Below are 12667 nucleotides of genomic sequence, written 5' to 3'. Positions count from 1 at the left end.
TTTTTAAAAATTCTTTTCCACCAAAATAGAGGCCAAGCACCTTCCTAGAAATCTTAGCATATATTGAACCTAACAATAAGGCTGTCACTTCTCTGGTACTGCCAGCCTACAGGCATCCACTCAGCCTCAGATCCTTACTTGGCCAACATGGTTGCTTTAAGAGCAACACATTGACATCTAAAAACTTTCTGAAGCATTCTGGAGTTTTTCAGTGTCATGAAAGTTGAAGTTCTTGAGCAAATCAGAAAAGCTCCATTGACACTAAGATTTAACTTAACTTTGCCTCCTCTCCATTTCTAAAGTATTCCTCAGGTCTCAGTTGCAGTAGGTCAAAAAGGTAAACCACTATTTGATTTCCCTACATCCTGGTATGAACATGCCAGCTGGCTTCTATCTGTAGCTCAAGAAAGGATGGTTCAAGCTATGTGGATTAACCACAAATTTAGAATAACCCTTTGGAAATTTATCTTCCACTTTGTTTTAATAAATTTTAGTTCCCTTATTTTATATTAGAAGCTGATTTCTGTTTAAAACCTTTTCAAATTATGTGTAATGAAACCTTCAGCCTCTTTAACACCTATTTAAAGGTATTAATACTTACAAGGCATATTAATTTTTCACATTAGTTAACATGGGAATAGGTTTTAATTTTCAAAACTAAGTATTACCACTTCCATAATACAGGTATCCCCTTCACTTTTACAAAAGACCTACACATTAATACCTGTTTGAACTGAAAGGAGTCTAATGAGAAAAAATTGAGGTGACTGCTCTGCTTTATGCCATTTGATTTACAAGACTTCAGGTGGTGGGGCAAGCCTGTACTATTAGTGGTTTTTATGCTGTTAATCTTTTAAGATGAGGCCCTGGCCTGTTGACTTAGAGGTAGAGCATTGGCCTGGCATGCAGGAGTCCCGGGTTAGATTTCTGGCCAGGACACACAGGAGAAGCGCCCATCTGCTTCTCCCCCCCCCCCCCCCCCATCTTCTCCTGCAGCCAAGGCTCCACTGGAGCAAAGTTGGCCCCGGGGGGAGGCGCTGAGAATGGCTCCATGGCCTCTGCCTCAGGCGCTAGAATGTCCCTGGTTGCAACAGAGCAACGCCCCCTGGTGGGCATGCCGGGTGGATCCCAGTCGGGCGCATGCGGGAATCTGACTGCCTCTGTTTCTAACTTCAGAAAAAAATAAAAATCTTTAAGATGATTTATAACAGCAGTATAATAGTGGTTGCTACAATAAGGGGACACATGAAATTTTGGCTATTTCATTTGGCCAAAAACAGCAATGCTTTAAAAACTTTGATCAAACTTGACTTTCTTGGTGCCAAGGATAGGGTTTACAAACCTATTAAATACCTACTGTAGGCTAGGGTTGTGATAATTTCCCTGAACAATGGGGCGAATGACAAAGTTAAAGGGTATATTTCTCAGATCATATTCATACCAAAACACTTGAGAATAATGGACACAGTTAAGGTAGAACCTAGCATTTTATTTAGATCTTCATTAAACTGTTGGAATTTAGAACCAGACATACGTAATAAACCTCCAAAAATAGATCCTGAAAGGCACTTTCTGCTTAGGGCAAGCAGTCATGGAATAAGCATGTAAACAAGCTGGCTTCTCTGTACCACACCAGCCAAGTCAGCTTTCTCCACGGCCAGCCGCACCAGCTCTGCCCTCCCTCGATAACACCAGCCAGAACCCCTGTAGGTCTAACCCAAGGTTTTTCTGTAGGACACCTTGGCCTACCTGGGAATGCTGGAAACATATTAAAGGAATTATGGTGTTGAGGAAAAAAAAAAACTTTTAAAAGCTGCCATCTGAGGTGATGGCTTCTCTGTACTTACGCCATACCCCAGAATACAATAAATAAGCAATTAGAAAATGTTCAAGTATGAAGGGATTTTCCTCCTCCCCGCCAAAAGCACTGCTGTCTGAAGGAAGCTGGTTTCTCTGTAGCTACACCAGCTGTTCAGAAAGCTCATTGGACCTGGTTTTGAAAATAAAACAAAGTTAAAACCCTGGGAGGAGTTATTGTGCAGTGTGGAGTACTTAGTCTTTCTTATAAAGAAAAAAAAGTTATCTGGTACCAAAGTGTGCAACCTACAGCCCCTCAGGTACTGCCCTGTGACTTCTCTGTGTGACATCACAAGGGTGCCAAGTGCCTGTTTTTCTAGAGCTAGGAGTTGGTGGTTTGGCTAGTGCTGAAACCATGCATAGGATTGGTTTACTAAATAAAAACCTTATTACGTACGTCCTCCAAAAGACAGCTGAATAAATGGAGACTTGATTTGGTGCTGTTTAAGAGATGGCAATTAAGAGCATAAGCACCAGGAAGATGGTTTAATGGTAACTGCCTTTTTTTTTTTAACGTCAGGCTAGAGCTCCAAATGGAACTTGCGTTACATGCAAGAATGATTGAGTAGGGAACACTCCCTGACAAAGAGCTACATAATTAGAAGTGGATTATGTTATAGGGAGGATAAGGGAAAGCTTCATATCCATAATAGAGCTTGAGACATTACAAATTCATGCTGACAGGGCTGTGGCATTGCCAGACAGAAGCTATAATGGAACTACAAGTACTTTACGTGCACATTACAAGGACATTTTCAGCATTTGGTGAGAAAGTCAATGCAATTAAAATTTTGGGGGGTTGGTGATAGGGCTCAAAGGTTCAATTTCAAAGCATTATTTACTACAGTGTTGTTGGTTTGTTTCTAGGCAGTTACATGGATCACCTATGCTCACTAAATTCATAATGGTGAACAAAAAAACCTAGGGACAGAATAGCAAGCCGAACTTACAGTCCCCCACACAAGCTAAAATTCATGTCATTGACTAGAGTGACTGCAACTGATCAGGAGCTGAAAGAGGACAGGAAAATTTAGGAAGAAGGGCCTTTTCCCTCAGAGCTTGAAGGCTTCTCTGTAGCCTACGCCAACAAGTCTGGGGAAAAAAGGCTAACACTTTCAATATTTAAGCTTTCTGGGCACTTCCCATGGGAAGCTGTCCCTACCAAAGTGGCCATAGGCTGCAGTCCTCTGATAAATTGGCTTCTTCAGATCCAGATCCCTGGAATATACAAGTCCATAACTTAATATGTAGTAATCAATTAAAATTAAGCAAAAACAATCAGCAAGACTCATTTTCAAGACTTCTGGCAAATGAGTTCAGTTCTCTGGGGTATGCTAGGAAAAAAGTTTGTGGCAAAAATATGTTACTTCCCTGGTGTCCAAACTCCTTGTACAGTCCTTATTAGTAACTATAAATTCTTGTTTTTCGGTCCCTGGCTCAACAAATATGAAAACTTGTCATTATTCTGAGAAACTTTTAAGTGTCAAAAAGCTCATCTGAGATCATACAATACTTACCAAAATGCCATGCCCACATCCTACCATGGTTATTTTCTTTATTAATAGCCTTCAACATTGAAGAATCCATTTATCTGTACTGACTTCTTCAAAGTAAGAATTCTTAGGTAAGATGAGCACAATGCTCAATATCAAATGTGGAAGACCCTCTGGGTTAGTTAAGTCTAAGTGTGTAATGCTATTCTTTTATATTTTTCTTAATAATTTAAGCCTTTATTCAAGGCATATTAGGTAACACCAATATACATTCTAGGAATTACAATGTTCTCTCTCTCACTTGAGGAGCCTCCTTCACCTTCTCAGATATAAATATAACTCAAATATCTATAACACCCCACACCCTTAGTATTTTTCACTAGCAATGGGCTTTACCATCTTTACCTGACAATGACCCCAGGGCGGAGGTCAAAATTCTTCTTCACAATCTCTAATAGCTCTCTCTCACTCTTCTGAGAGGTGCCATAATGGAAAATGGAGATAGACAATGGATGAGAAACTCCAATAGCATAAGAGACCTAGAAGGATTCAAATATCAGAAGATTCAGTTATCAAAAAAGCCAAGTAGATAACTACTAAATGCCCCCCCACTTACATGCCTTTTAATCACTCCAGTTATATATAAAAGTGTATACCTGCACAAGAACCCTTCTGCATAGACCTCCTTTAACAAGGGATTTTGCCACCCAACGAGCGGCATAAGCAGCAGAACGGTCCACCTTGGTATAATCCTTTCCTGAAAAGGCACCTCCTCCATGAGCTCCCCAACCACCGTAAGTGTCCACGATGATTTTGCGGCCAGTCAAACCAGCATCACCCTGAAATTACAGAAGTTCAGTCACTTTATGCCTTATCCCTCCCAGTAAGTGGTTCTAGATCAAGTTTGTTAAATGCCTATTCTGTATCAGTCAGCAAATATCTTCTCAGAAGATTCACGTGTAGGCTTCAAAAAACCCTACGAAAGTGGTAGTAGCCAAATTCTTACAAGTAATCATCAGAGAAGATCCAAACAGAGTAAACTGAATTGACATTTGTAAGGCCTTACCTGAGGCCCACCAATAACAAATCTGCCACTTGGCTGTAGATGATAGATTGTATCCTCATCAAGATATTTAGCAGGTACAACAGCTTTGATGACTTTCTCCTTTAGGGCATCCCTCATCTCGTCAAGACAAACTTCTTCATCATGCTGAACAGATATAACGATCGTGTGGACTCTGATGGGAAGCACAGCACCTCGATCCTGCATATACTGCACAGTCACCTTAAAGGCAACATAGATCATCAGAACATCAGTTTACTACACAATAGTTTTGTTCTAGGTTCTCTACCTTAAGATAGCAGAAAAATGCCAGTTTTTAAATTAGCCTCAATCAAATGACTTAGCTAATATTCTGGGCCAATGTAATATATGTAATTTAGCTGTAATGATCATCACTTACTTGAGTTTTAGAATCTGGGCGTAACCAAGGTAAAGTGCCATTGCGGCGTAGTTCAGCCAGTTTAGCATTGAGCTTGTGTGCTAAGACAATGGTTAAAGGCATGCATTCCTCAGTTTCATCAGTGGCATAACCAAACATCAGCCCCTAAAAAGGAAAGTCACCAATATCATCAATCCAGGCCTCAGAATTTAAAAAAATTTTTTTTTTACTTTTATTAATTTTTAGAAAGAGAGAGAGAGAGAAGGGGGACAGAGGAGCAGGAAGCATCAACTCCCATACAGGCCTCAGAATTTAATGTTAGAAGAGATGCAAATAGCCCCTGTCACAATACCTGGTCTCCTGCACCAATGTCTTCCTCATTCCGGTCAAGATGAACACCCTGAGCAATATCTGGTGACTGTTGCTCCAAGGCCACTAGCACATTACACGTCTTATAGTCAAACCCTATTAACAAAACAAAACCTTATTTTAAAAAGGTCATAGCACCCTGGCCAGTTGGCTCAGTGGTAGAGCGTCAGCCTGGAGTGTAGAAGTCCCGGGTTCGATTCCCGGCCAGGGCACACAGGAGAAGCGCCCATTTGCTTTTCCACCCCCCCCCCCTTCCTCTCTCTGTCTTTCTCTTCCCCTCCCGCAGCCAAGGCTCCATTGGAGCAAAGATGGCCCGGGCGCTGGGGATGGCTCCTTGGCCTCTGCCCCAGGCACTAGAGTGGCTCTGGTTGCGGCAGAGCGCCGCCCCCTGGTGGGCGTGCCGAGTGGATCCCAGTCGGGTGCATGCAGGAGTCTTACCGTCTCTCCCGGTTTCTAGCTTCAGAAAAATACCAAAAAAAAAAAAAAAAAAAGGAAGGTCATAGCAAAACCTTAAAACCAATTTCTAGAATTCTAATGTCAGTTTACCCTTCAACAACACATCTGCCACTGGACTATAAAGTGATTAAGACAACTGTGCCAGGGATGTCAGTGGTCAGGTCAGTGCCCCTTATCTAATCCCTGTGTTGTTCAAAAGGCACCTCTACTGCTAAAGAAATCAAATATACCTACAACTTAGCGCTTTTAGATAATGGAATAAGGCTGGAACAAAAAGACAGTGAACCTATACAACTAGAGTTAAAGATTAATAGGAACATACTAAAAGAAGAGAGAATTGAAGAAAATATTTGGAAAAATGAGCTTAGAAAAGCCAACTCATTAGAACACACCTTTGGAAGAATCATCATATCCAATGTGTTTAATGGTTTCACGAACCACTTTCTGGTAGTCAATAGCAGCTCTGGACGTAATTTCACCAGCAAGAAGAATCATTCCAGTTTTAGCAACAGTTTCTAATAAAAGAGAGGTTCACACTCAAATGTCACTCTTGTAATTTTCATGATGCTACCTTTTCATCAGTTGCTAAGAATCATCAGTGTTCTGAACCTACCACAAGCCACTTTGGCATCAGGATCCTGCTGAAGGTGAGCATCAAGGACAGCATCGCTGATCTGGTCACAAATCTTATCTGGAAAAAAACAATTCCTTGCTCAATTTCTGTAACTTACTGTTAATGTAAGTATGTCATGCTCCCTTCCTTATAACTACAGTTGTAAAAACCTTTGGTAGAGCTTTCTTTTTATAACTGTTTATAACCTACATTAAGACTTACCAACTTAAACATTTTCAAGTGTACAATTCAGTAGTGTTCCAAATATGGAGATATTGCTGCTATATAATCAAAGCACTTTTACCAAGCCATTTGTCTGAAGAATAAATGCTGGCTGTAGTGCTGAATGTTACTTGAAAACTTGACACCATGGTTTAATATGGCTGCACCACAAGATCATCAATTCAAATAAGCCAGCAGAATATCCACTATGTTTAATACATTTAAACATTATGGCATGTGTACTTCACACCTGACATGGACTTAAGTCCCATCTCTACAGTACTTCAGACTTTTTGAAAAATTACGTTCCTGGGAAAACAATTTCCATTGTTAAATAGAAGAGCCACACTATTAAGATCAATCAACACAAAGTAGATATAGAGTGGTTTATCTTCAAATCCAAAAGCAAAGGGAGGAAAATTTAGCAATACTTAACATTTTATCCCCCAAATTTAAAGTTTACATTATAAATCTAACCAACCAGAAAGATCAGCGTTTGTTTTTTTGTTTCTTATCAACTTCTCCCTGATCCTGAGGAACACCAATGAGGGCAACAACAAGAAATGATGTCCATTAAAGTTAAACAATGAAAGCAAAGATACTTTATGAACAAAAGGAATAAAATAGTAAATTATTTGACTTTGTTATGAGTAGTCCAGGAACAAGAGCTGAACAAATTGGGGAGTGCCCAAATGTATTCTGAATCTACATTGATTTTTTCCTCTATATTGTCATCTATTAAAAATTGGGAAAGGAACAAAAATACCCTCTCCCATATCACTTTCCTGAATTTTCAATACAACCATGCAAAATGTACATTCCAGTCAGGCCAAGGATCAGGACTTAACCTACGAACTGTCACAAATGCCTGTGACTTTAAATGATTAAGTCACTCGACCATCACTCATCAGGGTCTTGTGTTTTGTCCCGTCCTGTATACCCCTCACTAGGTTATGCTTTTAGAACATCATCCAAGGCACAGTAGATTACTAGAGAGAAATGGACCTTTAAACCATCACACTAAATAACCATGTCCTTGTGGTCAACCTAAGACAGGGCAGAAGCAGTCCAGCAAAATAATGACCTTTACCAGGCGATACTTTCAGAATACTGATCGAAAGTTCCTTGAAATACCTTAACTCACTCACGTGTCGACTGATCCCCATAATGGCGGATCAGTGGACAAAGCCGGGTACGGAAACGTGAAATAAAACCATGCCTAACGGTAAGCACCAAAGACTTTAAAACGCAACGGCAGCTTACGCCAGTTCACGTTTCCCATTCTTTTCACCCATGGCCCAAATAAGGCATGCCTTCTCCACGTGCTATATTTAGTTGGAGACTGTCAGCTCGAAGGCGAGGTCATATACTGTCTAAGGACATGCCGGTATTCTCGATGAGTAGTAATGATCCAAGCCAAGGAACTCAAGGAACAGAAAGCGTCCCGAGCAGCGGTCCCCGAGTCCATAGCGCCGAACGCTCCAGCAGCCCGGCCGCTCCCCGGACCCAGATGCCACATGCGGCAGACACGTGGTTGCGGCTGCAATGCGGGGCGCGCGCTCCCGAGGGCCGCGCGCGAGCGCTCGGGGCGGGTTGCCCACTCGTTTTTCAGACCGCTGGGTGGAAAGGACAAAAATTGCCTTCCCTTGGGTAGAGCATGAGTCGCTACAGCGGCCGCCCTTCTCGTTTTCTGGAATCTTCTGCGTGCTGGGGCGCGCAGCCGGATGGGAGGGGAGAGAGAGAAGAGGAAGGGGGAGGGGAGCAGCGGACACGCGCTCGGCACTGGCGGCGCCAAGAGGAAGGCGCGCAGCCATCGCTCTCCCCACCGCCTGGCAAGTGGTGGCACCGGCGCGCGCGTGTCCCAGCCAGGTCTGGCTCGGCCCGACCCCACCGTCCGCCCTCACTTCGCGCCACGCCCCATCCCCTCACCTGGGTGGCCTTCCCCTACAGACTCCGAGGTGAAGAGGAATGTGCCCTCCTCGATGAACGCCTCGTGGAAGCCGTTGAGCTGTCCGTTCATGTTGGTGTTCGTGACAGTGGCGGTGAGTGAAAGTGACGTTGAAGGAGGACAGGAAGCGGAGAGGCGACGGCTACGAACTGCACAGTCAGAAGACAGCGTCCACTCACTTCGGCCGGCGATGCGCAGCGAACCAGGCGGCGGGTGGCGCGACCCAGTATTTATACACAGCGCCCGCGCGCGCCCGGCTCGGGCCCTGCCCCTTGGCGCCGCGCGCCAATGCGCCACTCGCGCGGGGGAGAAGGGGCGGTGCGCCGAGGGCGGCTCAGGCTAAACCACTCTGCGAGGCAGTGCGAGGGGACCAAGGGAATGCACCCCTCCGCCAATATTGAGCTATCGTAAGCACCCGTAACAAGGGGTAAGTGGAAACACGAGAGTACGGGGTCGTTGTACCCTTCAGTGTTCGATGTGGGAGGAAAAGCCGCAAGGGCTTTATGGGTCTGCTCCCCTGTGCTGTGACATGGCACTTCCCGACCGTTGGTCGGCTGTCTGGCGGCGAGGTCGCGTCCCCCAGCGGTGGCGATGGGAATTGTGAAGGTTTTGTCCTCTGGCTCTTTCCCGTGGGTCTTTCCGGCCGCACCGCGTTTGGGTGGCCTGGTGACAGGGAGCTGGTGGCCCTCAGCCCTGCGAAAGTGGCCATCTTGGCTGGGCAGCGACGATTCTTCGCACCGCCTTTTTCATCCTCTCCCTACGTGCACCTGGCGGCTGGAAACCCTGATTGTGGGGTGCCTCGTGGCTAGTAATTTATTTATTTATTTTTGGCTAGAAAGATGGTCCTGTGTGTAATTTCTTGGTCAAAGCCTCTGTGGTGAAAATGGTGGAAAAGCAGAACCACCATTTCTGGTGCAAGTTCTGTCAATGATTTAAACGGCTGCAGCCCTCCTTCCACACCCAGCGCTTAAGTTTCTGAAAGAAGCCCTTCCTTTTGTTGATCCTGCAGCTCCGGCTTCTTCGACATTCAAGAAAGGAGGCCTCACAAGGCTGACCTTGCACTTGCTGACATTTCCGTATTTTTGAAGGGGAAAAAATTGATGTTTAGAGTGTCATTTCAGTCTTCTATTGAAGAGACCATTGAATATTTTTCTTGGGAGAAAACCCTATATTTAGCCACTGTATGTGACTAAGCAGACCTCTTGAGGTGAAATGGTCCCTTTCACGAAGCTTTCACTTTAAAAATGTCCACCTGCGTTTGTCCCCGTTGTGCCCATTAAAAGAATTTCAGGGAGAAAAGAAAATAAGAACAAAAAATTTGAGCCAACAAGGAATAGGGAGTCAGGAACCGACTTCATGGAGTCCTCGTTTGGAAGGACCTCACAAGTGGAAAGGAGGGCGGGTGTCACTTGTCTCGTGTAGGGGTTGCGGACTGGCTTTGGCAGAGGCTGCTGTCGTGGTGGCCCCAAGCGCATTAGCATCGAGTTTAATGATGTTAGGAGCCTGCCTGCTCCTAGGACAGGGTCTCTGGGGACATGAATAAGACCCCAGGATAGCAGCCTCCTGCTGCTTATCCTCAGAGAATTGGGTAAATTATGAAGAACAATCTCGGTGGTGGCATGCGGGAGGAAAGGAGTTTTGCCTTCAGGGAAACAATGGAAACACTTGGGCTGTGCCACGGCTTTGACAAAGAAGGTAAAGAAAGGGCTCATCCCTGGAGTTCATGACCACATCCATGGTCACTCAAAGCAGGCACTATAAAAAAAGTATGTATGTTGTTTTTATTTGTTGGTTTTTATTTCAAACTAACTTCATGGAAAAAAAAAGACTACTTCATATTGTTTTGTTCTAGTGTATTTTACTTAAAAAAGAAAAAAAAGCAGAGTGCCAGATTATTAACTCACAATGTATAATAAAAATACCAGCTGAAACAAATTGCATTTGTAAACTGGTCAATGTATTATCTCCCAGCAGAAAAATCTATATGGGAAGCCAGATAATAATTATAAGGTTATTTGATTAATGCGGAGTTAGAACAAGGGGATTAGTAAAATTCAATGATTAGGTTATTCCACCCTGACACTTCTGCTACCAACTGCACTCTGGGGCTGTTCCTGCCAAGGAGATTAGAATCAGCTGTTCATACTTATTAACCTACTCTTTCTTGCACATAGCATGTGTAATATCCTGGTTAAGAGTAGGTAGGGGTTTTGGAGTCTAGCTTCTTGCCACTTATTTAAGAGTGTTGAGCAAGCAGCCTTTCTATACCTCAGTGTCCTCCATCTGTAAAATTAGGATAATAGTATTATCATATGATTGCTTCAAGGATTAAGTAAAATCACTCAAGTAAAAGTCTTTATCACAATTACTAGCACAAAATAGGTATTTTTTAAAATGTTAGCTGTAATCAATAACCCTTCAGTGGCTTCCAATTGCTCTTAGGATAAAGTCTAAAATTTCTGCATACGCTGAAAGGCCTGAGTGTGATTGAACTGCAATACTTCTTGTGCCACTTTGTCCTTCTCTCTTCTTCTTTGGATTTCTTTTAATTAGTAACAGTCAAATTTATTACTTGATTAGTATCAAAACAAAGCAGGACACATTTTATATTTTTCACATGGTCCCTTTTACAAATATTTATAAGCACCTCTCATGAGGCACACCCAAAGACTGGTGCTATGACAGTCCTGGTCTCTCTGCCACCTGGAGCTCTAAATGGGGGGAAATGCCTGGCTAAACTCCTCATTCTTCCTAGCCCAGATCAGCTGCCTCTTCCTGGATGAAGCCTATACCAATACAGATTTCTCACAGGATTTTGTGTTTTCTTTCCTATATGACACTAAGTGCAGTTTGAAATTACAGATTTGGTGGTTATTTAATGGATGATTCAATTCCCATTACATATGTAAAACATGACAATGAGAAAGTGGTCTGTTTTTCTCAACCTTTGTTGCTGAGTGCTTGACATACAGAAGGTACTTAAGAATGTTTGAGGAGAGGGAAGGAGATCAGAGGAAAGAATAAATATATAAGGGATAGAAGAAGGAAGGGGCAGATGAGAAACGCTGACGTCTTGTAAAGTCAATGAAAAGAGCTACTGCTTTGTTTTAGTCACAAGCATAATAAAATTGAGAGCTCTTTACTAACAGGGAAGCTCATCACTATCCTATTCTGAATGGAGTAAGATTTCTAATCCATACACTAGTGCCCTCAGGGTAAAATAAAATAGGAAAAGTTACTAGTTTATTTCATATTTAGCATTCATGAGATTTGTTGAATCTGAAGTTGTAAAACACATAGGAAAAATCATATCACTGCCTATAAGGCTCTAGATTTATGAACCCAAAGAACATTAATGTGGCAGTAGTCCTATGAAAGAGGCAAGGTTAGGCCCTGGCCAGGTTGCTCAGTTGGTTAGAGCATCTTCCCAATACTCCAAGATTGCAGGTTTAATCCCTGTTCAGGGCACATACAAGAACCAACCAATGAAGACATAAATAAGTGTAACAACATATCACTGTTCCTTTCCCTCTCTTCCTATCTCTAAAATCAATCAAAAAAAATTTTAAGATTTTATTCATCGATTTTACAGAGGTGGGGGGGCAGGGTGACAAGAAGTAGTTGCTTCACTCTGTTCATTGGTTGCTTGTCATGCGTGCCTTGACTGGCCAAGCCCAGGGTTTCAAGTCAGTGACCTCAGCGTCCCAGTTTGGCACTCTATCCACTGTGTTACCATAGGCCAGGCAAAATAATTTTTTTTTTTTGTATTTTTCTGAAGCTGGAAACGGGGAGGCAGACAGACTCCCACATGCACCCGACAGGGATCCACCCGGCATGCCCATCAGGATGCTCTGCCCATCTGGGGCGTTGCTCTGCTGCAACCAGAGCCATTCTAGCCCCTGAGGCAGAGGCCACTGAGCCATCCTCAGCGCCTGGGCCAACTTTGCTCCAATGGAGCCTTGGCTGCGGGAGGGGGAGAGAGACAGAGAGGAAGGAGAGGGGGAGAGGTGGAGAAGCAAATGAGCACTTTTCCTGTGTGCCTGGCCGGGAATCAAACCTGGGACTCTTGCACGCCAGGCCGATGCTCTACCACTGAGCCAACTGGCCAGGGCCAATTTTTTTTTTTTTTAATAAAAGAGTCAAGGCTGGGATGGGATAAACTGGTGTTTTAAACTCAGACAGCAAATATAACAACTACCGGTCTTATCAGTCTGCCACGAGAGAGTTCTAGTTAGAGAAAGCATTTGCATTGTAAGAAGCTATTGAT

General features: G+C 43.4%; 1 protein-coding gene and 1 long non-coding RNA gene across 6 annotated transcripts in view; one reads left to right on the top strand and one right to left on the bottom strand.

Moving 5' to 3' along the window:
- Positions 1-1468: 1468 nt before the first annotated feature.
- Positions 1469-8598, bottom strand: MAT2A (methionine adenosyltransferase 2A). Its single transcript, XM_066267585.1, has 9 exons — positions 8382-8598; positions 6231-6308; positions 6010-6132; positions 5145-5257; positions 4814-4957; positions 4417-4635; positions 4007-4189; positions 3756-3889; positions 1469-3075 (listed from the first exon to the last, which is right to left on the bottom strand). Exons 1-9 carry the CDS (start codon positions 8470-8472, stop codon positions 2973-2975), a joined length of 1188 nt encoding a protein of 395 aa, XP_066123682.1. The 5' UTR covers positions 8473-8598; the 3' UTR covers positions 1469-2972.
- Positions 8599-8693: 95 nt separating this feature from the next.
- The window catches only part of LOC136330577 (uncharacterized), a 103172-nt gene continuing 99198 nt past the window's right edge, over positions 8694-12667 (top strand). Inside the window, exon 1 of one of the 5 annotated variants that reach the window (XR_010730324.1) lies at positions 8694-8827. This is a non-coding gene — a long non-coding RNA (uncharacterized lncRNA). The remainder of the gene's footprint in view (positions 8828-12667) is intronic. The other 4 variants (XR_010730323.1, XR_010730326.1, XR_010730327.1 and 1 more) reach the window with 4 other exon arrangements.

The sequence above is a fragment of the Saccopteryx bilineata genome, chromosome 3 (genome assembly GCF_036850765.1).
Source record: "Saccopteryx bilineata isolate mSacBil1 chromosome 3, mSacBil1_pri_phased_curated, whole genome shotgun sequence".
Lineage (NCBI taxonomy): Eukaryota > Metazoa > Chordata > Mammalia > Chiroptera > Emballonuridae > Saccopteryx > Saccopteryx bilineata.
This window is presented reverse-complemented; position numbering and strand designations above follow the sequence as displayed.